General features: G+C 27.3%; 1 protein-coding gene across 2 annotated transcripts; it reads left to right on the forward strand.

The window, feature by feature from the left end:
• On the forward strand, positions 1-25,935 carry LOC107436169 (uncharacterized). Of its 2 annotated transcripts, none has more exons than XM_087167643.1 (13): positions 1-132; positions 1,006-1,083; positions 1,383-1,436; positions 1,960-2,034; positions 4,324-4,412; positions 4,977-5,068; positions 9,294-9,342; positions 11,147-11,186; positions 11,940-12,157; positions 12,246-15,335; positions 16,212-16,273; positions 18,009-18,087; positions 23,115-25,935. In XM_087167643.1, the coding sequence occupies exons 2-13, from the start codon at positions 1,010-1,012 to the stop codon at positions 23,291-23,293; spliced, it is 4,101 nt and encodes a 1,366-aa protein (XP_087023769.1). In that variant the 5' UTR covers positions 1-132; positions 1,006-1,009; the 3' UTR covers positions 23,294-25,935. The 2 variants fall into 2 exon arrangements, with proteins under 2 accessions (XP_087023769.1, XP_087023770.1); XM_087167644.1 differs by having other exon boundaries at positions 4,327-4,412.
• The last annotated feature ends 1,069 nt before the right edge of the window (positions 25,936-27,004 follow it).

Consider the following 27,004-nt stretch of genomic DNA (forward strand, 5'->3'; position numbering starts at 1 on the left):
GAATTTCAATTGCTTTTTTTGACTGTGACCGCATAATCTGATGTCATTAGTTTATTTTGCGCGAAAAAGCTTACAAAATTGAAAACGGAAATTTAAAGCGCTAACAGTGTTATGAAAGTTTTATTGTTTCAGGTTGTTATCAAGTTTTTTTATTTATGATTTTTTCTAAATTTGCGAATTTTTATGTGAAAATATTTTTTTGTTAGCCTATTTGTACATAATTATTAATCAAATATTAATCTACTTATTAAATTTATTGAAATTGTAATCGTCAATCAAACCGTTGATTATGTAATACTATGTTATTTGTTAATTTCAAATTGCTCTGAAAAAAATCTTAAATTTACATATTTATTAATTGTTTTCGTCTTTTCTCTTAATTATTTTCGATTTATCAAACTTTTACGTTTAAAAATGTTTGTGTCATTACCAGACTGCTATTTTTTTTTAAAAACGTTTTTGTTCATTATTTTATTGCAGCGTACGTGTTAGTTGTATGTATAATATTTTCCTATAGTTTCACGTTTTTTGTTTTTAAATTTGGTTAGCATTCTTTGGTTGAACTCATAATTATATGAACTGTTTTAAGTGCTTGTGAATCTCAACTAATCATCTATATACTGCTGTATGAGTTCCATTCTCTGCCTAATCATGGTGCTGGTAAATTTAGACTTTGGTTGATGCCTTTGTTTACCACTAGCTTTAGGTATATTGCTTTTTCAAATATGAGTTCTCATTAGTAAACTTTTTTAAAAATATATTTAACATGATTCTTGAGTTTCACTTAAAGTGTGTAAGAGTCTTGCACCAATGAAACAAAGAGTGTTATATATTCCATTGATTTAAAATTAAGTATATTGAGAATAAAACAAGTTACATAAAATTAAATTTGCTTAGTACCAAATCATGTTTGCATTTGCAGAATATGTATGCAATCTCTTATACCTAATATGTTCTTGATTTTAAAATTGTTATTATGTTAATAAACTTTTCTTATATTATCAGAAGCATGGCTAATTCTTTGGAAGAAAAGATAACTAATTCAGTTGGTGCTATTTTGAAGTCACTCGAATGTGCCATTTGGTAATGTATAGATTTTCTCTTGTAAATTATTTAAGTTCAACTATTTTTTTAAAATTCTTTTCTCTAAAATATTCCCAAATGTCATTTTTCTTTACAAACACGATAATGCATTTTATTTTATGAATCCCTCAATTTTAAAACTGAGTAAATATCCTTCTAAGTATAATATGAAAACATCATGGATTTGATGTAAGTCTTGTTTTTTTATAATTGAATTGTTTATTTAAATTGAAGCTATTAATTTTTATGATTAATGTCTTATATTGTGTAATTTTTTTTTTAATTACTCTTTTTTCTAGTCTTGAATTTATAAAAAATCCAGTATCTGTTGGTTGTGGACATTTCTTCTGCAGGTAAGCTAAATGACAATGTATGCTTTAAGAATAGTATTGTGTAATTATAAAATATTGTGGGACTAATTTACCCAATTTGGTCAGACAGAAAGAATGGAAGATGTTTTCTAATGTTTAACATTTCTTTCAAAACTATTAGCATATTTAATGGTTAGATGTTTAGCAAATATTACCCAGCTCACCATTCTCTTTCATTTGTACTTTTTAAGACTTAACTCGGGGGTCTGTCCAGACCAAATTTACTACCGTTTAGTGGTACTTTCACAAATTCAACTTTAGGAAAATGTAAAATTTTCTTTTTGTATCCCGTCAGAAACGATAAATCCATATTTTTACCACATTTGTGTGTTAATTTTTTATTATAATTTTTAATTTTCATAAATTATGTCTACATTTTCACAAAATAGGTACGTCACAGAAAAACCTAGACTGACCCCTGTAACTATTGTTTAGAGCATATTTTCTTATTTTACACTTTTTAATTCTTATCCATTTTGTTTTTGAAAAAAAATTATTATTTTAGATTCTGCATCACGAAAACTCTTCAATCAGAGTATCAGAGACCCTGCCCCTTGTGCAAAAAACCTTTTACTCGAAGGTATGTTTTATTTATGATCTTACGTTAATTTAAATATGCTGTATAAATAATTTAAATATGCTGAAAAACTAAACCAGGAATGCATATTTTAAATTTGTTTTAATGAGCCAGTATTTTTGAAATATATATATATTATATGAATGATTAACACTATAAATGTCTGTAAAAATTATAGAAGGATTTTTTTTAAATGAAAATTATTGACAATTACAAAAGATTGAACACAGCACGTTATATTATATTATTAATACTTTCTGTCACCCAAGGTCCTTCTGAATTGTTCATTAATGAGCATATTTTACACTAATAGCCCTTGGCTGAAGGATTATAGTTAAGCTAGTTCTTATTTATTTAATACTTTGAAACAGCTGCCAGTGTATTAGATTCTTTTTCGGTAAATTTTTTGTCGTGATTTTCTATATATTCTACTTCATCATTTGATGTATCGAGAATAGCCTCTTCTACATTAGCTGATTTATTGACTTCTTTATCACTCATCATTCAACACGTTGGCTGTTCTCAGCTTCATTATCACTTACATCTCTGTATCCTATTTCAGTTATTTTTTCTGCTTTATTTCTTTCCAACACCAAAGTAGGTAATGCCGATTTCTTACTACTATCTTTTATGTTTCCATTTGCGAATTGTGTTTTGGTCTGCTCGGAATCTTCTCTTGCAGGATTAAAAAATGTTTTTAACAATTTCATACTTGAACTATAATTTACCATGAAGTTTTTAACATAGTAATCTTTGTTTCTGGAACTGCTTTGAACACCTGTCGGAATCTTCTCTTGCAGGATTAAAAAATGTTTTTAACAATTTAATACCTGAACTATAATTTACCATGAAGTTTTTAACATAGTAATTTTTGTTTCTGGAATTGCTTTGAACACCTGTCGGAATCTTCTCTTGCAGGATTAAAAAATGTTTTTAACAATTTCATACCTGCACTATAATTTACCATGAAGTTTTTAACATAGTAATCTTTGTTTCTGGAACTGCTTTGAACACCTGTCGCAGGTCTTTCCCTCTTCTTTCGTGTTCATCTGGCATGTTACTCGTAATTCTAAAATCAAAATAAACACTGAGGGGTTAACAGTTAATCTTCATCAAGTTAAAAGGTTTTAAAACTCAAAGGTGCTTGATAAGTTTCATTTCATCTGCTAGTGACTAAGGCGAATATCATTGTTAGGATTGGTTTTGGACGCTTTGCGCAGATGGTTCAGAGAGCATAACACAAGTGCGAGAGAGGTACTTTTATCTCGCTTGCGTTTAGAATACTTATCGGATGAACCAGTTATATAATAAGTTGCTTCTCCTCTTTGAATTTGATTGGTGCTTGCTTTATTAACAAGCATGCCTAAACGTGCTTGATGTGCGGCCTTCGTAAGCTTCTGAGCACAATGAAATTTTTTTTTTGAAGAAATAGAAAATCTCTTTCCATGGTAATTGCTTTGAAATTATGTATGATTTAAAAAAAAAATCTAATATTTTTAATATGATATTGTGATATGCAAATTTCAAATTTGAGTAATCAGTTATTGGCTCATTTTATTTTTTCTGATTTCGTTGTAAATCCAATCATTTTCATTTTTTTGCAGATATAACTACTGATTTCCATATTGTTTTTAAAATGATACATTTAATATGATATAACATCGTATAATATATTTATAATTGTGAGTTATAAATCTCGTATTTGATTGTTCACATTTTGACGTGCTTTATCCGGGGTGTATTTCATCGTAAATCTAAATTATTTAAATTTTTTTAAAGGCCAGTTATGTTGTTGTGTCCAATCCTTCAGGATCTAGCGACAGCTAGATCAAATCCATGAGACCGTGAACTCTAGCAAAGTCAAGCACCAGAAGTGGGCTATCACGGATATCCGCATGAGCGAGCCCCAAGCAATTGAGGATATGATTGGGGGAGGCCGGCATCAGATGGCACTTGCTGCACGTTGGGAAGACTTTGCGGCCGCATTCAAAGGTCACACATTTTAGGTGCCCACTGATAAGTCTTGAGGCGGCCGTTTGAGCCTGTCTGTCAGTCTCAAGATCCAATGCGCATCCTGGTCTTTTCCTACAGAACCAGGGATGGGCAGAAAAAGGCCAGTTATTGGTGTGCTTTTTGACATAATTTTGAAAATTCCTTATTTTTACTAAGAAATTATTTTGATACATGAGTTTCAAATATCACTTTCATAATGTCATACATATTAAATTTTTGAAAATGTTCATAAGTAAAAATATGCAGCTTTATAACTAAAATGAAATAATTTTGTTTTAGAAGAATTCAAAAATCCATTCAAAGACAGAAGGTAATAAATGCTGCTAAAAAGTTTGCTGAAGTTTGCGGGAAAGCATTTGGAAGGAACTGTAAGAATTATTTCAATTTTTCTTTCGAGTGACATCTCACAGTATTTTTTGACATTTTAAAATTTTTCTTGTTGTTCTCCACATGCCTTCTCTGTTGGGAAGGAAAAAGGATAGCTATGTGTTTTCTTATACGTATGTACGCCTGTTGTATATTTCTTATTAGTTAAATGTAGAAGAGATTTAGTCTTATTATTTCTAATCAAAGCAAGCATAATTTAAATCACCTGATTTTTTTAAAAATTAAAATAATTTATAAATGTTTTCTCAAAGTTGCAATTTTATTTATAATTCTAATTTACACTTTTATGAAATATTAACATATACAATTTAAAGTAAATCTACCTGGAAAACCTAGAAAAGTCAAGGAGAAACTTTATTTAATTTTTTTTAGTACAAATCCTGTTTACATTAAAGATTTTTAAAGAAATAAATCAAGTCATTAAAATTGTAATTTTAATTGCTGATTTTAAGCTTTTGTTTTAATAACTCTTTTTCTGATATAGATGACTTAAAAACATTTATTCCTAAATTATTTCTCACTATTTTCTATTATTTCACATGTAGCTTTTCCTAAAGAAAATACTCAAAGAGAAAGTCAGAAGAAGTCACCAGAGTTAAGAGATGTTATTGGTCCAGAACTACATATAGTTTTAGAGGTATGCAAATTTTTCACATTCCCATTTGCTAATTAATAAAAAATAAATGTGTATTGTTTAGAATATTTTATAATTAATACATTTTTTAAATTCTTTATTTTGAATTAAAAGTTCTTATTTTTTTTAAATAGTCCTTAGAGCTTTTTAAATTTTGTCACAGGCCATTGAAGTGATAATATATTTAGGGATGTTTTTTTTTTTTTTTTTGTGACACTTAAAATTTTAAATTTTTTTTAAACACTGGTCGTTTTTTTAAATTTTAATCTTAAATCACCATTGTTGTATTAATTTACCAATTAATACAACAATGCAATTTAATCTTAATATGCAAACAATAACTACCATTTCATCAATATCAGCATACAATGTACTGATTATCTTTACCATTTAAATTATGTATTTGTAATTTTATTTATTTAATTATGTGTTCAAGGTTCCCACACCTGCACCGATCTTACCAAATATATAAAAAAAAAGTTGGTCCAAATGTGTTGTTTTGGCAATATTATTATCTCTAAAACACAAATTTGACAACTTTTTTTTTTCCTTTTGTGCATGAACTTTTGAAAAATTAGTGCTGATCTCATTTTCATGAGATATTTACGATATTTGTTAATTTTTCTTCTCCATACATATGCCCAATTCCACCATGTTTACATTGCTCTACACACTTCTGAAAATCGAAAAATTATATTTCAGTGAGTAGGGGAGAGTGGCTCACCTTGGGGCACTTTTTATTTAAATTTTTATTTTGATCAATTATTATCAAAATTTTACTTAGTATTCTTATAACATTTGAAAGCATTTTTAACTAGGTTTTGATTTTGTATCTATCATAGAAAAAATTTTAAAAAAATGTTTAGTTACTGTGTTATTTGTCCCAAAGTGTACCTCCTAGTTGGGCACCTTGGGACAGTTAAAAAGATGTGAAAAGTTAAATAGAAATTCTCTAAAAATAGTATAACTAAATAAATTTACTTTTTTAAAATTTTGTTAATAAAGTTTTATTTTGTTAGTTTCAACTTCTTGTATGTAAATCCAATTGTTCAGAAGCAAATACCAAACATAAAGAATGTTCAAATCTTTGCTCTGCTTAAGTTTTAACAAAATGTTATTTGAATCTATGTATGATTTGTCTTCTTTTTCGGGATAAATAAATGTTGCAGATTGATTTACTCTTCTCAAAACTGATAACTCATCTCCATCAACTCTTTAAATGCAACCTACGAAGGCAACAACCGATCTTTTACCAGCAAATTTGATATGAGCAAAATCTCCAATATGTAATCTTGTTTCACTACTTTTTGTCGGTAAACTTTTTTCTTATCATTAAATATTTTGCTGTCACTCACTGTTCATTTCATCTAAGCTGTAAGCGTCATCAACACTGTTATCATTGCATAAATCACTAATTACTGGTTTCACTAATTACTGGTTCTGAGTGCATTAAATGCTGGTCTTCCCAGATTTTTTTTCGCCATTCTCCTGGTTCGGAGGAATGTTCATTTGGTTTGGTGAAGCACACTCATGTGTAAGTGATCGTGCATCACATATTGTTAATCCTTAATGGTACTTGGAGGCTTATAACATATAATCTACTAAATTTGTTTCTTCCTTATCTGTGAATATTTTCTGACTCTGTGTATTTAAAATTATAATTTGGCTGCTCTCTTTTTTTTTTAAGGAAATAAAATGGCTGTTCAGAGTGGTCTTACTAATACTGTAGTATTCAGCAGCTTTTTTACAAGACATTTCCCATGATAAAATTTGCGGCAGATTTTTCAACATTGTTAGCATGAACTGCTGCACTATTTTTATGCTTTTTGCTTCCAATTCTTGTCATTAGTTAAGTCTAATGAGTTCCTAAAATAAGAAATAATAACTATTAATAAACATAGATTATATAAATTAAAAATACTTTGTATGCACAATATCTTTTTATTAAGAATCTATTTTTTATAAGGATTAATTATGCAAAACTAGTGTCCCAAGGTGGGCCACCTCCACCTTTATTATATAAAATAGAATCTTATGTTTTTAATATTTTACAGCATTGAAATTTCTCTTGGTTTTTAAAAATCTTGATGTATTTCATTAACATTATTACCATAATAACCATATTATTACCATAATAGCCATATTATTACCATAATAGAAATTAGTATTGCGCTTTTGAGTATTTATTATTTAATGCAATGTTTCTATTGTTTTTATGGATAGATTTTTTGGCACTTATTGCTAAGTTCCACACGGCTTTTAAAATATGGTAATTTTTCATTTCTACATTTAAGTAACCCTTTTCTGCCACGTCCAATTCGCATGAGTACTTTGTTTATACATATGGTTTTGTCTTGTTGCTAATCTTTTTTTTCTGTCACAGTTATTGCTGTAGATTTCATAGTTTTTAAAATCACGTTTTTGTTTTTCAATGGTGACTTATAAAATGCAGAAAAAAATAAGATAATGTGATTTTTTTTTTAAATGTCTGAATATCACCTGTATTTATTTGATAGAATTTTTTTTCCTTTAAAATTTATAAGTGTTTCTTTTTTAGTCTATTATTTAATATTCATTTAACTGAGCATAAATAATCTTCAGCGTACAAAAGAAAAAAAGAAAACTACACATTGAGAAGCGATTATCTAATTTGACTGTGAAACTAAAAACACATAATCTAAATCTAACCGTACTTTCTGAAACTTTTCAGATAATTTCTTCTTTTAGCATGCACATGTCAGTAAATGTGCTACAATTTTATTCAGCAATATAAAATTCATTGCACTTAATTTAATTATTAAGCTCAGATTTGTGGAATTAAAATTTCAGCACTGCTTTGCTCTCTTCGCACTCTTAGTGGTAAAATTTGCATACTTTTTCTATTGCTATTTGATATGACCAATACTAAATAATGAATTATTTGAAACAATTTATTATTTACTTTTAAAATTATATTTAAATAGTATACTATAATTCATAAGTTAGTATATAATAAATTTTATGGTATTAGTTTAATTTTATTAGTATATATTTTAGTTTACAATTATTATGTATTTAACAAGTAAATAAATTAGTATACTACTGTATTAGTATAATAATTAATATTACTTTTAAAATTATTAGTTAATTAATGCAATTTTTACTTCAGAGAAATGTTTTTTTTTTCTGGAAGAATGCAAGATAAAATAATTATTATATTGCTTTTGTTTGTTTTATCTTGTAAAAATGTTGTGTTTCATGGTTTTTTTTTTTTAAAAAAAAAGTGCAGAAAAAAAGTTTTTTTTTAGATAGTAGGAGTTTTTCTTACCCAATACAATTTGATACAAAACCTAGATTTTCCTTTTACAAAAATTAATGCAATTTTTTGGAAGTGAGTGAGATCCTCATATTCTAATTTGATTCAAATCACACGACAATACTTTGTGTTGGGCGAAATATATTTTAAGCCTAGTGCACTTTAGTAATTTTAAAACAACCAATATTTTTATTATAGTAATAGACAATGGCCTAGTGCAGCAGTATAGCAATTTATTTTGTGAGTATGATCTACCCAAACAGTCTCGTACAATAAAAATATTGCTACATATAAATTATGGAATGGACTAATTTCATGTAGGTCTTAGGTAAACAATAGAACACTCACTACACTTTAAATGATGTGTCTTAAAAATAGAAATTTGTATTTATTTTAATTTAAGAAATTAAAATGCTGTTTTTTTGTTTTATATTTTTTTAATGGAAATAAATAAACCTAGCTTACTAAATTCTCATACGAATGCACTAAATAAATAGATTTTTTCTATAAAAGTCTTATTGATTTACAAACTGATTGTAACAATAGAAAATTCTAGAAATATTTTAAATTTGATATAACATTTTGAAAGTTATAGCTATCAACTTTTCTTGCTTTTTCAAATTTGTATGACCAAGGATATTCATATTAAGTACAGAGTGAACGAGCAAATGCTTATCCAAGACATGTTACAGTCTCAATTGATAATTGCGATAAAGAGGCATCATTGAAGTAATGTAGCAAAGCAGTTGGGTTTTACAAATGTTTTAAGTTTTGATGCTTAAATAAAATTTAAAATTTTTTTTTAACCTTTATCTGAAACCTACTATCTTAAGTAAAAAATTTGTTTTCTATTTATTATTGCTACAGTTTTGGTGTGAAAATTGTTTTAGATTTTTAATAATATTATAATTGCTTTTTTTCCCTTCCTTGTAGGATATCATGAAATCAAAGAAAAGAAAATCGGAGGAAATTATGTTGAGTAGTAAGTGAATTTGTCTTTCCTATCTTATTTTCTTATATACTTTTCTTTTTAGCTTATGCAGTGAAACCTCCAGGAAAAACCACCTTTATGCATCAACCTCCTCTATTTATGACTACTTTTGGGAGGCACAGAATTTTTTCCAGAGACTTTGTGTTGTAGAAGACCTTTAACCTTCTGTTAGACTCGCACTTGTTTCCGACATGGTTAGTCGCGTTGCACCTATGATGTGTTTCTGATTTTTTGAAAGCCAAGTGAAATTTATTCTAATTTAAATAGTTAATTGTTACTTATTTAAGATTCTTTAGCGAGATAAAGTATCAAAAAACTTATTTAATTGGTAAAATTTATTAAAAAACAGTATCAGAAATAATTGCTCAGCATAAAGAAAAACAAAGGAAAGTAAAATTATAAAAAAACACTGAGAGTTTTGTATATAGGAACAACTTATTTCAATATCACATGTTGGTATGAAAATATTATTTTAGAGGCTGTCTGATGCAGAACTATCTTCATCTGAACAAGACTTTTTGCAGGACTGTCAATCCTTGCAAATTGTTGTTACATGACTCAAGCATAAGTATTTTCCGCAAGTAGCACAAGTACTTTGTTTTTCGTTGGTTATTTTTTTGACATGGCTTGCACAATTCTTTTTTTTTTGGCTTGATTTTCATACAATAAATTTTCTGCGGCTTGAGAAGTTTGTTTCGTGATGTCTGCGAATCGAAAGCAAAATACTGAAAGTAAATTTTTCTTGCTCCTCTTTTGGATCATTTCATCCATCACAAGATGTTTAGCCAATTGGTACAAGAAGGTTCTGCGGTTTTTCACCTCGTAACCATTTCCTGTGTATGTAATTTGAGCATTTATACCTGCTTCATTGAGTAGGGTAGAAAATAAGATAAAATATCTATATTTAATTCATAAAAATATTTTATCCATAAAACTTACGTCAATGGTCACGCTGCACCTGTGGGGTGCAGCGTGACCATTTACGTAATAAGTTTAGGCCTGAATAATGCATCCAGTTTATTTCAATCAAAGAACTTTATTATGAAATTATGAAATTTTGTTTTGATATTTTTTATTTTAGATATTTTGGATATTTGATATTTTATTCTTTTCAACAGGAAAAGGAGATGTGTACATTTTCATTATTAATTTTTATAAAGTTATTAATTATTATTATTCAAAATTATGCAGAAATATTTAGTAACTTTTATAAAAATGTTGTTGTAATACTTTATTTATATATACATAATATTAGACAATGTACTATATTTAATTAATTTTAATTGTAATTGAGTGCATGGGGAAGTTCTGACCAATAGACTATCATATTGGTCAGACCTTTCTTCAGAGGAGGTGGGGATATTATGTAATGTTAAAAGAATTATATATTAAGACCTTTCCCACAAGGAAGGTAATAATATTGATCTAATTCTCACAGAAAATGTGATGTGTCTTTAGTAGCTTGGGAAATTGATCAGTCATACGTTAATAAGACCTATTAATATTTAAATATATTGTCCAGAAAGATATAAAAACCCTCATTCCAAGGTCAATTGGCTTTTCTCTATCTAATCATTAATATGTAATGTTCTCATTTGTGGGCCTCCCACAATTTCTTTAATAAAATTATACGATTCCTGAAATTTCCTGTATATTTTTCAATAAATACCGGCCACACTATTAATTTACAATGTTATTGCTTTCAAAGCGTAACGCGCACGCACATACTCTCACACATATATATTTTATGTTTTATTTGTTTATACAATTTATTTATTTTCAAAATTCATTCCAGAGGAACCAGGTGAATCTGAAAATGGGATTCCTTTAAAGAAGTATGATTTTCTGACTTTTTAATAATTTGTTATATTTTGTTTAATATTTTGATAATTCAGCAGATGATTTTATGTATTCAATCTCATACATCTTAATAAGTCATACATACCAATAAAATTTAAAGCTTTCATCAGCTTCAGGAACAGACAAGAAATTATGAATGAAAAAAAGTGTTTTTGAAGTCTAAACCAAAAATATAGTTATGAGCTTTTAACCTGTGTGAATTATGTTTATCAATTGTAATAACTGCACAAAATTTTGTGAACTGAGCTTAAATATATAATTTAAGCTAACCAATTAAAATATGGACATGTTTTAAAAGAATAATTTTTTTTTGTCTTACATTTTCTTACTTTAACTGCAAAAATATTTTAACAAAAATTTTAATGTAATTTTTAGTCATAGCAAAAATATTTTAAAATTCGAAGAAAAAAAAATCTCTAAAATTGGCATTTGAATTATTTTTGGCATTAGCTATGGCATTTAAAGTAATCCTTTCATACTGCGCATGCGCCTTAAATAATTGAATATTTTTTTGCATAGTTCTGTTCTGAATCGTATTTGGTAACTTATATTTATATAAAAAAAGTCTGATTTGAATATATTTAAGATATAAAATTTTTCTAGAAATTTTCTAAATAGTTTTTGTAAATTTTGAAAAAATAAAAAAACTGACTGGCCATAGGTTTTCCACAAATTTTATGTTGTACTATTGAACTATAACACTGATTTTAAATTTCTAATATTTATAGGTTACGCAATCAAGAAGTTAGTTCTTCAGCAGGAGAAGCAATACCACTAGCAACTAAGCGTTATTGCCCAGCCATTTCAGACAATGATGACTCTAATGAATTGCCATCGTTGGAAATTTTTTTTACAGCTGACAGGCAGCAAACAAACATATATTCTGATAGTAAGGATAAAGTGGATGTTGAAAATATGCCACTTTTACTTGCTGACATTGAAACAGGTATGAATCATTAGTTTATGTTTTCATAATATAATTTATTTTTCTGAGACAAGCAGTCATTTTATAGTAAAATCATTTTCAATTTCAGATAAGAAATCAAAAGAAAAGAAGCTAATAATTAGAAGAAAAACTAAAAAAAGCATCTCCAGGAATCAAGATAAAGTGATCTTAAAAAACCAGAAAAATGTGTTGGCTTTGAAAAATAAAACTAATAATGCTAATGATTTTGAGAGAGAAAGCAGAGAAGTAGTAAATCCAAAATTGACTGAAAAAATGGAAATATTTTGTGAAAACGATGAATTAAGCAAGGAAAATGAAAAAGACTTTGAAACCTCGTCTAATAAATGTAAACCCAATTTCAAGAAAAAAGCTCATAAATCTGGTTTGTGTGTATCAAATTCTTCTGCTGAAGAAGATTTGATTTCAGAGATTAAAGAAGCAGAAAATCATACATTAGTTATCGAAAAGAACAAGGATAATTATGTTGATGAAAATTTATCCCAGGAATGTCAAGAATTAGCAGAAATTGAAATTCCAAGTAGAGTAACTATGCAACCGCAAGAATCATATATAGATGCCCATCCAAAGAACTCTAAAATTGATGATATTTCTGATACTGTAGTATCTGTTCACTCATTTGCAAGTCCGCAAATGAATAAGGGCAATGTAGCATCAAAATCTCCTGGGTGGTCCAGAGTTAAAAAAGTAGGAAAAGATTTTAAAGTTAAAAAGTTTTCTAGACTGTCTGTGCAAAGAAACAGCTCTGCATGCCCAGTTAATGAAATCAGTAATGGTGATGAAAAATCATATGAAACTTTCGATAAGCAGCTTGAGTGCAATGAAATATCTGAAACTGTCCCAACAGCAGAAGATTTAAGTCAAAGATCATCCCCATCAAAAGTAATGTCAGATTTAAATAAAAACAGAGTTCTTGATAATGAAATCTTTGTTGATTATGAAATCCAAAGTCTTAAAAATATGAGAAAAAGTATGGATGAGGACGAACCTATGTTAGAGGTGCCTGATACGAATGAGAAGAATGCATTTAAAGATGGTGTCAATCAAATGAGCCGCGAGAAGCTTATTTTGAATGTGGAAGGAAATAAAAACACTTCAGAAGCTCAACCAAATAAGTTTGTTGATAGTTGTAAATCAGTTGATTGTATCTTGCAAGCTGACATTCCTTCCAATGAAGGGGTGAGAGATGAGATGAATCAAGGAATAAATTGGCAAAAGAAAACTGATTTGATTGAAGAACCAATGGATACTGGTTTTCAGGTTCCAGATAAGGATATTTTAGAAGCAAATTTATATCATCCGCGTTCTTTGCCTATCTGTTTAGAAACAGCTAAAGAGAGAAGTTCCATTTCTGGGAATAACCTAGCCAACGCAGAATTAAATTGTGAAAGGAGTGATAATATTTGTAAAACTCCAATTAGAGGATTCATAAAAGAAAGCAGAGTATCAAAAATAGGAAAATTTTCTAAAGGCAATTCTTCACCGGAATCAGATGTTTTTTATGTTGAGCATTCTCAACAAACATCGCAAAGAATAGATTTTTATGATGCAAAGAATCGTAATGAATCACTTGTGCCAGCATTACCAGTTCAAGTTCCTTGCTGTCGCACTGAAATGTTTACTTCAAATGCAATATTTCCTCATCCTAAATCTATCTCATGGTTTTGCAGCAAAGAAAATGCTACTTCTGAAAAAACTAAAGTTGTGAAGAGAACTTGTTTGACATTAGAAGAAATTCAAGACTATTTTACGAAGAGTACTATTTCTGGAAAGTCCGAGACAGTTTGTTCTCTCCCATTTTTATCAGACAGTTATAAACTTCACATTTGTGTTGCTGATGACACTCTTAATGTATCTGTATTGAAAGTTGTTGATTCTAATACATCTGAAATGCATTGTAGTACTAATTTGATTAATATCCCTGAAATGAGTGACTTGCACCGAAAAACTAATCCTGCTTTAATGTCAAAAGAATCTTTTGAAACTTTGACTGATAAGTTTCAGAATTATTCACCAGCTGTTTTACCATCCTCGAATGTGGAATCTGATTGCTCAGAGGCTGATGATAATTCTGAGGCTGCTAAACGTAAGTCCAATCCATTTCCATTTCTAAGTAAGTTTTTTTCTGACTCTGAATCTACTCCTCAACTGAATGAAGCTACTGATTCATGTAATCTAAATTGTGTTCCTGATACATATAATGTAAAAGATATTCGTAGTATATCTGTTGTGAAAGATCTGGAAGAACCTAATGTAAAACATGTGTCGATTGTAAAAGATGTTTCAGATTTATCTAATGTAACTACTAAGGACAACACAGAGATTATTCTACCACCATCAAGAAAAACATCTTATAAGTTCCCTGTCCAGATTGAAGAGACTCCCGTTAATATGGAAACAAATAGTAAAAAATCTTTTGACTCAGATTCAAACTATTTGAAAGATTCTGTTAATATCCTAATCAATTCTAAAGCAAGCTCAGAAAAAAATAGAAATCAAAATTCTATTAGTGTATCTGAAAAAAAAGTGGAAATTATCAATACTTCTTCTCAAGATTCAATGGATCAAGATGAAGATTGTTCCGTTTTGAAAAATACTCTTCCTATTAGTGCAACAACAGTGTATCAACATAAAGTACTTAACTCTGACTCTTCCGAAGAATTATACAAGAAAGCATTACGTGATGATGATGTTGATTTCTTGAGTGAATTGTCAGATTTAAATCCCGGTCAAACTGCATCTCATTATGCTAGCTTGATGAAAGAGTATGATGCTCTTTCTTCTGATCCTGTTATGGCTTTTGCTGATGATCTAGTCGCACCGCTTAGGAATATTGCTGATAAACTAAATCCTGTGTCTCATGAAAGCAATAAAAAACAGAATAAATTAACTGCTGATCCAAATGAACTGAACCAGATTGACGGAACTACATCTCCGCTGGACCGTGTTCTGAATTTGCTTCCTAACAAGAAAAGTTTATTTTCGAACACAAATACAAAGAAAAAAGTATCAAGATTGTCTCTGAAGAAAAAGAAGAGTTCTAAATTTAAACGAATACAAAATGATCCAGATTCTTCTGATTCTGACGAGCCTGAATCATCTAAAGTTGATGAAGTAGCTATTTTAAAGTCTTCAAAACCAACCAGTCCTAAATGCAAAAGTATGTGAAGGCTTATGTTGTTTCATTTAATTATCCACTTCTTTAAGTTGGTTAACTCTAATGACAGCTATAATTTTTGTTAATTACTTTAGTATTGTATTAAGAAAATTCTTTTTTTTAATGACTTAAAATGTTTAGAAGCATTAAATTTTCTTAAGTTGTCTTGTTAGCTTAAAAGGTTTTATTGCCTGAACTTAAACTAAAATTAACATAAATTGTCTGTGAATGTAGCTTTAAACAGCTGTGAGACAAAGAAAATATTGGCATTGTAGAGAAAAAAATGATTTTGATCTACTGGAAAAATGTATAAAGTTGGATTTTTTTTAAAAATTATAACTTGAAATCCAGATATTTTAACACAGTTGGTATAGTTAATTTTCAAGGACCTGCAGAAAATGACGTGGAAAAACGAGATAATGTACAAAATGGAAAACTTAAACATTTTACTGCATTTTGGAATGGTTTGGTTAATTTCAATTAAGGGCTTAAAAGTATTTTTTTAGAAGGAAAACCGAATCTGGTTTAAACCGTCAAACTGATTTTTTTCCTCATATTTTTGTGGGAAAAAAACTTTTTTTTCTTCCCAATCCTGGATTTCACTAATGTAGAAAATGTTGACTTTGTCATCTATGAGTTAATCAAATAAATAGTTCCTTCTAGTTATTCACACTAAAATTAAGTATGTGACTCTTTTCCTCTTTAATTAATATTAATGCAAGATTATACATCAATTAACTACAAATTTTCTGTTTCAAATTGCTCAACTTTAAAAAGAATTTTTTTGTGTGCAAAAATAATAAATATGATGTAAATAATTAAAAAAAAATTTTTTTTTTGTTGATGTCATTAAAAAGTAAAATTATTAATTCATTACAGATGTTTCAGCTGCATCTTGTAATGAGCAAAGCACTCTTGATGGCTCTCTTTCAGAGGATGATGTAAGCATTTAGTATCATTTTCATTTTTCAATTTCATTGATTTGTTTGTAGAATGGGATCTCATTGAATAAAGTTAATTTCTGTGTATGCATTTTATGTTAAACATTTGATTGTTTTATAATTCTTTTGTAGATTTTTAAATATTGTGTTTTTTTTTATCAATATTGCATTATTTGTTTTAAATCAACAATTATATCAAACAAATAATGAAACAATTTAGCATGCTAAAATAAACAAACAAAATTGATTTTTTTTCTTATAAAGAATATGTGATAATAAAGTTTAAATATTTTAAAAGAGTATGTCATAATAAAGTTTAATTTATTTTATTTTTTAATGTGACACTTCTTATATATCTATTTGGAAAAATTATTTTTCTGGATGACCATATTATGCCCATCTAGGGGAGCAGAATATGTCTGATTGCGGAAACAAGGTTTAGGGAAAATTCAGAAATGCTTAGTAAAATTTTTGGTCCAGTTAAAAAAAACTTTTCTTGCAAAAATTTAACTTTCCTAAATTTTCCCCTGTAAAAAAGTATATGTCAATTTGTTTATTTATAAGTTTAAATTCCTAATTTTATGAATGGTAATTTAATGAGTGAGAATTTAATTCATAAATTATTACTAATATTAATATTTCAAAGTATTTTGATTTTGCTTACTTTTGCTAGTTTACTTAACATGCTAGTTTATTTCTGAATTGTGTAAAATGATATAAACAAAGGTGATTGTGCTCCGGAAAAAATACGAACTTTCGAATTTTTCCCTAACTGCGCTCCGGAAGTTTTAAGAAATCATCGATCACATCTATGTAAAAAAATTCTTGAATATTTTATTTAAAAATATTAGAACTAGGCCATGGCACAGAATAGATCAAGATGGCAAAAACTTATTGGGACGGCCTTGGCCTGTCATGGGCTGTAGTGCCCAAGAAGAAGAACTAGAATTTATACTTGGCATCTTTCATTTGTAAATATTTTTTCTGGTAGAATAATAAATGTGATGAGAGATAAAAATAAACTTATACATAATTATTCATTTAAATTATGCTGCATATAATTAATTCAATGTTTTGAAAATATCAATGATTTAAATTTATAAAGACATTATGCGTCTTTAATGATTTTACTCAAGAAATTTTCCGGATTTTTGAGTTGGACTCACAATCACCCCTGTATAAACTTTTTTTCTTTATTAAAAATAAAAATATTGAAATTTTTTATACAGCGTATGAATTATGCTTTCTAAAAATATTATGAAAAAGTTATTGTAGCTAAAAAAAGTGCTATAATTTTGGGGTAAATGTAGAGATGCCAACTTGCTCTGGAGAGCAAATATATATTTTAAAGTGGTAGTTTATCAATTGTGATTCTTGGTTTAATAAATTCAATTTAGTAGATTTTTATCCCTCACTATTTCTGAATAATTCATATAATTCACCACTTTATAGTACTTATGTCATGCTATAGCTTTTAAAAAGCACTCAAAAATAGTCAAATACTTGCAATATTTACTTTGTAGTTATTTACCATTATTATAATTATTTTGGCGTGTCCGGAGCAGTTGACATCTCTGTAAATGTTATCAGAATGGTAACATCTGGGGTAATATAAGGCATTAAGAATTTTGTAAATCCGTGTTCCTATTGTGAAAAGCTAATATTACCATAAATTGATTTATTAAAATTTTGAATGTTTTCTATAGTTTATTTAGCCTTATTTATGTTTTTGTAGAATCCTAGTCAAATTGTGAAAGAAATTGAAGACATTGATCAAGCCATACGATTAGTCGAAGAAAAAATTAAGATGTGTGGTAAGTACAACTTTCTGAATTAAGCTTTCATAATTTTAGAGTAACTAATGTTCACTGGTTTTAAAGGTTCATGTTCATTTGGTTTTAAAGTAACTAATGTTCACTCTTTACTTAGTAATTTTAAATACCAAGAAATTTTGAATTTATTATGTAAAAATGTGTTAGGATAAATCAAGCTATCTAAGTTTTTTTTCCTAGTATAGATCTATTATTATAGTTATAGACACACTCACTGTTAATTTTTCTAATATTTAATAATGATCATCAATTCTGTATTATCTAGATTGTCTTTGAATCAAATAGAATTTATTTTGGTGCCAAGGTTGGACGGGAGATTTATTTTAAATTTAATGAGTCAACATTTGTCATGTAATCTAATACAGCATGAAGTCCCATTTACTGGTACTGAGAAAGGTCTATTTTCCAGACACTTTTTTACAATCAAAATAAACAAATATCTTTATTTTTTTTCAAGAATAATAATTCTTTTCTTTTGTGATTTGTTAAAAATAATTTTTTTTTCCTTCCTGGTGCTTTTTTTGAAACCTAAATAAATATTTATTTTGCTTCAATAAGAACACTAAAAAGAGTAGTTGGAAGGATGAGAGCAATTAAAGAAAAACAAACAGGAATGAAAAGTATAAGCTGGGAATATTGATGAAGCAGATTATTAAGAAAACCCTGGCATGAAAGTTTTGTTTTCCTTTAAATTATAAATGTTTTTACTAACAAAATCTCAATTCTGTACCTTATTATATTTATATATGTAATACAAAAATTAAATACTTTTGTATTAATAAAAGAATTAAATCTCTTTAGTTTTCATAAAATGTCTTTGTTAAAGAATAAACGTCGAGAGATTCTATTTTGGGAATTCAAGGCTGAAAACATACCATTGAAATATAAATAGATTTATATTTCAAGGGAAGAGTTATTTTTAGAATCGTTCCCTTTTTCAATTCCATATAAGGAAGCAGAAATGATTTTCCTTAATGCGTAAGGATACAAGGAATGTACGAAGGTGCCTTTTTACCTCAAATCTGTGTTGGTATAAAACGTAAGAGCGCATAGTTTTGCGTGTCCTTTTCATCTTGATGTGATCCAAATAAGCTGTTCCGGAATTGTCCGGAGTCTTGTCCACTCCCCCTCCTTTGCAGGAGTGGGGACGTGAACTGTTAGCAATACCAGCCAACATTTAAATAAACCTGTTTAGAACGTCTGATGGCTTAAGACTGCAATTATTTCAAGCTAAATACAACACTGATAACAGGGTTGTAGCCCTGTTATTACATATATATAATTTTTTTTCTTCCTTTTTTTTTAGTTAAAAACATATACTTTGAAATATGAAGCTTTCTTTTAATGATATTTTTATCTGATTATCTGTCCAGTTAATTTTCAAATGAAAAAAAAAAAAACAACTTTAGGTTTGTTAATTTAAATACCTATTATTCGGAAAGATCTATTTTCTGGATTTGCCAAAGTCCCGATGATTCTAGATAAGGGACTGCTAAATTTTAAAAAAGTAAAAAAAAAAATATTAATATGACAAAAGAAATTGCAAGGTTTATAATTCTCTGATGATTTATTATTTATTAAAAAAACTTGCTTTCAGTAATGATTTTTATAATTCAGCAATGAAAAAGAATTGTTTGAAATGATTCAATTAATGTAGGCTACAAAATCAGCCTCACTGTTTCATAATTTAAGTTGAAAAGTTAGGAATATTTAAAATTTGCATTCCTATGGTAGGAGAGTAGAGTGATTTGTTACATAAGAAACTATCAAAACAGGATTATTTTTCTTTAAACTTGCATATGTTTTTCCTCATATTTATTTCTCTTTTTCTTTCATTGCACATCCCAACAAAATGTTGAAGGATGATCTTCTTGCTCTGTGTATAAAATTTAAAGTCTGTAGGTGTACTTTAAATGTCAAGCAAACCAAAGCTCTGATTTGGATCCTGTTTTTTTATTTTTTATTATTAAATTATTTTTTTTTCCAATTTGAAAAGTTGGTTGAGTGGTTTATAATTTGCCCTGATTTTTAGCTTATTGGCCTGATTCTTAGCTTTTTGGCCTGACTTTCCTAATTTTTGTGTGATTAACTGATTTTAGTTATTTTTTTAAATGCAACAGTACTATATAACAATCTTCCGTGCATTGATTTAAAACTTTCTACTTTATTTTTAGTACAGGGCAAAATTAGAATATTTTGCTACTGGCCAGTGGTCAGCTGTGATATTTTTAACAGCTGTCGCTTTCAAAAATATGTGTCAAATTTTTTTTTTTTTAAAAAGGAAAATTTTTTACAATTAAAAAAACTAGTTAATAATGTATTTCTTTTAAAGCTTAAAATATAGTAATCTTAAAATATAGTAATCATGACAAGGTTCATTTTTAAAATGAAAAATTTTGAAAATCAAGCATAAAATAAGGCCATTTTCAGAATGTTATAAAATGTTCATAATAATTCCATATTTATTAAAATAATAAAAGTACTTTTTTGACAAAAAACTTGAAATTAAAAAAACATGGATGGAAATAGATTGGTCAATTCTCATTTGTACTAAAAAGTAAACAATTCTATAATAAACAGAGTTTGAAAAAAAGAAAAAAAAACTGAAATTTTTTAAAAAATCCAAGCCTACCTAGGTTTTTTTAAATTTTTTATTTTATTTTATCAAAAACCTGGGGTTAATCAGGTTTTTATCAAAACCCTAGGTCTTTTTCGGAAATACTTGAAATTTTATTTCTAAGTACCTGATAAGAAAGCTTGATTTGCTTCTAACAAGAAAGTTAAATATTTCGTTACTATTTATAACGTGTTTTGTTGAAATGTAACCATATTTTGGAGGTTTTAGACTGATACTCTATTTATTTTATTTCTTAAGGATAAACAGATTATTATATAAAAAATTAAATTTAACATATTTAACGATCAAATTTTTTTTATTATAGTCTATTAAATTAAAATTTAAAATTAGGTTTTATTATTAATAATTTTCAGTTTTATTATTAATAATTCAGTTTTATTATTAATAATTTTCAGTTTTATTAATCATTTTTGATTTTATTATCGCTCATTTTTGATTTTATTAATAATCATTTTGTTCAGTTAACATTGCAACTTTAATGTTTTGTTTTGTTTTTTGAAATTTCAATTAAACTTTTGGTTACTTTAAAATTAGTTAATGCTTTTTCTCCAGATTCTTAGCAATATGTGAAGTTAATTCCTAATAACAGTTTTAGCTGAAAATAATTTTATATAAAGCTAATTATAAAAGCAAATATTAAATATTTGCTGTTAAGTAATAATTTCAAAATGGTTTGTTTTTAATATGTTTTTCTTAAAAGGTTTTAGTACTTTTTAAAAAATATGAAACGTTACGTTATAAGCAGGGTATCTGCGCACCTGGAAAGACATGAGAAATCATGGGAAGTCATGAATTTCAGTACAGAGCAAAATTTGTCATGATTTTAACTATTTTTTTTATAAGGAAAATCAAGGAAAGTAATGTATTTAAGTTGCCGAAAAGTCTTAATTTTTAAAATGGAATCCCCCCCCCCCAATTTCATGGTGTTCCGAATATCTGAATTTGTAACAAAATCCCCACTCACAGTCATATTTTATTAAAATATATATAAAATGTTTTTATCATGTTCTTTAAAGATTAAGGTTTTCTTTCAAAAAATGATAGAAAAAACATCATTTCTAGATCGAATTATCTTATAAACTTCCTTGATTTCAGAATTTTTGTTATTATTTTTATTTTTTTATTTTATCAATTTAAAATTCTAGATGAAGCAAGTCAGTCATTGGTTAATTTTTTTAATTTCAATAGGAGAACAGAAAAATCTTCTTTCTTTTCTGATGAACAAGAAAAGTATCTTTAAAATATAATTCTGCAGAAAAAAACAAAAAAATAATTACTTTTGTATTTTTTTCAGTCATTTTATTGCTTCAACTCAATTTTTACTCTGTTTTTTAAATTTAAAATCTATAAATAAGAAGATGCAGAGCAGCACAGTTTTGGTTATACCTATCATTTAAATTAATTTTATTATAAGGCTTTTTTAAATTTATTGTTCTGTTTTTGTCATAGGAAATCGTAACTTCTTTAAATCGTGAAAAATTCTTGGAATTAGTCATGAAAAGTCGTGAATTTGAAAATCTAATATCTAGCAGATACCCTGTATAAGGTGATATTGCTGCATTACTTTATAATAAAAGAATACCAATTTTAGTTTTAAACTGTTAATTTGCACAATAAAAATAAAATATCAAATCATAACAATAGTAGAGAATAATATTAAGAATGGATAATAAAGAAGCATTACAAGTAAATGCTTTTAAATAATGAAAAAATGAATAATTCATTTCTTAATTAAGGAACCTCACCAATTTTCTGCCCATATAAATGTGCTGACAACTTTGAAAAATCATTTTAGACCATTTTATTTATGTGTGTTATACTGAGAACTAATCTATGAAACGTCTTAGTTCGAAAATTATAAATCCTCCGAAGCATTGTTGTATTTTTATCCTATAAAAATTTTCATGAAATATCGCAATCAATTTAAAAAATATTAAATTAAAAAATATAAAAAAGTGTTACTATTTTAGGTGCTTGGATATTAGTAGGGCCTTGTATTTACTTGGGATAGGACTTACTTTAACATGACATGACATAGTTAAGAAAACTCTCGACTATCTTAAAAAAATTTTTTTTTTTTTCATCGCGTAATTGTATATTTAGCTAGATTAGCCCACAACTGAATATGTTATGCATGTTTAGCAGTAAAATATAAACTTGTAATTTTCTTCAATCTTTTCCCCAAATTTCTTCATTTACTCTTTTTTTTTTCTTTTCTAAAATATGTGAAAAAAATTAAAATTTTTTTAATTTCTGCACTTTTACAAACAGAGGGAAAAAATTCTAAAATTTATTTTAACTATTACTGTGCTGCTTTTGGTTACTTTTAAAACTACTGTTTTGTGTATCTCATTTTATCGTTTTAATTCAGGTCATGGTAATTTATTGTCTGAAGAAAATAAAATCTTATTGAAAGATATGCATGGAGAAGAATGTAGCAACCATGAAGACAGTGATGATATTTTTTCTCAATCAATTCCACCAACACCACCGGAAACAATTGACAACAGTAAAGGTTCTACGTTAAAGAAGTCAAGAATTAATTATTAATTTTTATTAAATCAGCCGGTGTTTGATATATGTTATGAATGAAGGAAACATATTATTGCTGTTAATTTTTATTACATGACATCATTAGATCAAAAATTATTTAAAGTGGTAAGTTTATTTATTTATTAATTTTTTTTTGCACACTGTACATCATATAATTATGTTGCTCTGATTTATAAACAGGGTGCGTAGCATTTTAAAAAAGTGCTTAAAGGTGCTTATTTTTGATTTTCGTGTTTTAAAAGCTCTTAAAGGTGCTTTTTTCATTGGATGTTTTTAAAAAATGCTTAATTTTCCTTTTTTCAAAGTGAGATTTTTCCTTTACTATGTTGATTTTCGCTTCAAAATATGCACAAAGATACAGTTCAGATTGTTCTATTCAACGTTTTCACAATTAATTCAACCCCAATCTATTTCGGCATATTGTCAGTCCGTAGCGTATGAAAACGCCATTCGTTTTACATGATTCAAAATTTCATTATTTGATAATTGTCAAAAACAATGCCAAAAGGTTTTTTTTTTACATGATGGTTGAAACAAGATAAAACCGTCAATTGTCAAAAACTTTCCAACCCTGCCTAATTATGATATTTTTTTAAAGTGCTTAAAAATATTTTTTGAGTGCTTGAAAAGTGATTAAAAGGTGCTTATTTTTTGTAGAATAATTTGGCTACGTACCCTGTATAAAGCTATATTTATATTTTGTTTTCGTATACAAGGTCTTATTCGTTTTACTTTGCTTATGTATCATTTCATGAATATGTATGTTCTGTAAAACAGTTTAATTTTCTATAAAAGAAAAAGAACTTTTGAAGTATTTTTATAAATATATTATGATTCATGGAATTATGTATATCCTTTTAGTGTATTCTATTAGAAATGTTTAATATTTACTGGATTGGAACCAAAATTTTCATAATTAACCTAACCCCTTGAATCGTTTTCTACTCTCATTTAGCACCTCTTTTCAAATCAAGTAAAAGGCTCTTGACCTAAAAGCTATGATAGTATCCTATTGTTTATGTTAACAGAAATGTATGTTTAATGTATAAATCTATGTCATGTATCATAAATGTTATATATGCTATGCATCATAAATGTTATGTATGATAAATGTATGTTACGTATGATGAATGTATGCTTAAGAAAAATTCTTAAAATTCGCTAACTTACCATAGTTCGAACTTAGGGTCTGTCCTCTTATTGTTATCACTTAAAATATTTTTTCTGCTTTTTGTTTCATTTTTGCTGTTGAAATATTTTTCTTAATATGTCTGCTTGCTAATTGGAAAATTATTTTAAAGAAAAAAAACTTATTAACATTTTTGAGTTATAAATTTTTTCCCCTCTTGTCCATCAAATTCCAGTGAAAACATTGTTTTTCATTTCGTATACATTTCATTTATCGCAAAATCCGAAGTACTTTTAAATGTCCATTTAATTTAAGTAATGATTTAATTTCTTAGTTGTTTTATTTCTTTGTTTCCAGATAACTATGTAGTAAGCTAATTAACCCTTTATTTGTTTTTGTATACATTTATTCTTTAGTACAGATATATTATACAATTTATTTTTGAGTAATATATTGTTGCTTGAAAATAGCAATAATTATCAGTTTCTTTTAAATCTATTAAGATTTATATTTGTATCAAGATATCTATTTCTGTATTAAAGAAATATACTGCTCAAAAAGTTTTCAAAGAAGTGGATTGCGCTATTTTTTTTAGCTCTTCGTTTCCCTCACATATAAGTTGTCTAAAATTGCACAAAAAATTACCTGATTGTTATTTTGAACTGCTAATTAAAGCCTATTACTTTTTCCTAATGATTCTTTATGTGAATAGTGATGAAGGTTTGCAAACAGTAACATCTAAATTATTCAAAAAACCTCTGTTTACTGAAGCTAATTTTTTGATTGAAAATTCTCCGCCCCATATTATCTGGTTATTGTCATTAATTTTTGAAATATTGCACTCCAGATAGAAGATTAAAGTTAAGACAAAACTTTTTTGTCGCTATTTTTAAAGATATTTTTCCACACTCAGATTGTAATTCATAAACAAAACCATCTTTTTTATAACAAGACAGTATTATTAGGGCTATTCTGCATCAAAATTTATATCTTTTTGAGGCTTTTTTGGATAATCAGGGATCTATTGCGACTTTTTTAATGTATATATACATATATATATGTGTGTGAAACAAAATAATTTTAATTTGTCAAATATACTTTGCCTTGTGTTTTGTAAGAATTGTTTGCAAATTTGTACCTCTTAAGATGAAAAAGATGTGTTGGGATCATTAAAATTTATTTTAGGCAGAAATGTTATTTGTCATGTTTTTAAATGGGAAACTTTGAGATTGCAGTTGTGCAGTTTTGTTTATCTGTAATAAACTTGAAATATGTGTATACTTATTTTTCTGTTTTTCATGTTCTCACCCAAATATTTCTTTGAACTGGAGCACAGCTCCAATTGCTTTTTATATGAGCTATATTTGATGCTTAAAAAAACTACATGATATTAGAATGGATAGATTTACATAGTGTAAACTGAGGAGTGATCGTTAATGATATAATTTTTTTATTCCTTGTTCGAAAATGTATATAAATTTGATTAAAGTTATATGAAATAAGTTGCAAATCTTAGTCCTTTATTAAACTTTTTTGTTATTTCATTTTAAGTTCTTTTATTTTTGGCAGAAGTGTTATTTCTCATGTTATTAAATAGAAAAATTTGTGATTGTAGTCAAGCAATTTTATTGATCAATAATTAACTTGAAATATTATGTGTATATTTTTCTATTTTTGGTGTTCTTATAACATCTTTATACTTTACACATAACTTTGGTCTTCTTCAAATATTTCTTATTTTGACTGAAGCACAGCTCCCATTGCTTTTTATATGAGCTATATTTGAGGCTTAAGAAAACTACATGATATTAGAATGGATAGATTTACATAGTGTAAACTGAGGAGTGATCGTTAACAGTATAATTTTTTATTCCTTGTTCAAAAATGTAGTATATAAATTTATTAAAGTTTTATTTATAAAATAAGCTTTGAACCATAGTCTTTTATTTAACTTTGTTGCTCTTTAATTTTAAGTTCTTTCATTTTTTATTTCAACGATTATTTGTTTTAAAATCATTGAATGAAAATTATCAAACTTTTGCATCAGTTTTCTTTCTCGTATTGCTTATTATACATTTTCTTAAACATTATAATTTATTTTTAAGACTTAAAAATCTATATTTCCATTTCTTTCATGCATTATCCAGGGATGATATTCTTCCAATTTTTAGCGGATTTCCACTTTTTTCACTTTTGTCTCGAATTTCAGCCCTATTATCAAAAACTCCAATTCTCAAAAAATTTAATTTTTTTAATAAATATTCCACTTTTTCAGAAAATTTATCCATTGAAATAAAATAATTATATTTATTTCCGATTTTCAAAGGTAAACAGAAAATTCAAACTACATAGCTACCAACCCTTCCTCATTTGTACTTATTTTAGCTATTTTCTCCGTTTTTTCGCGCAGAAGGTAAGATGTTCCTCATTTTTACCCGCCCGCCAGATAACTCGTATTTTCATAATTCAGACGTCGCTGCTTCAAGCAAGTCTTCTAAAAGTATCAAGCCCGGAATCTTATAATCTAGACTCTTATTCACGCGATTTTAATATCAGACATAGCTTTTCGTATTTACGTG

The sequence above is a fragment of the Parasteatoda tepidariorum genome, chromosome 7, assembly GCF_982258835.1.
Source record: "Parasteatoda tepidariorum strain Cologne lab strain chromosome 7, Ptep-v5.0, whole genome shotgun sequence".
NCBI lineage: Eukaryota > Metazoa > Arthropoda > Arachnida > Araneae > Theridiidae > Parasteatoda > Parasteatoda tepidariorum.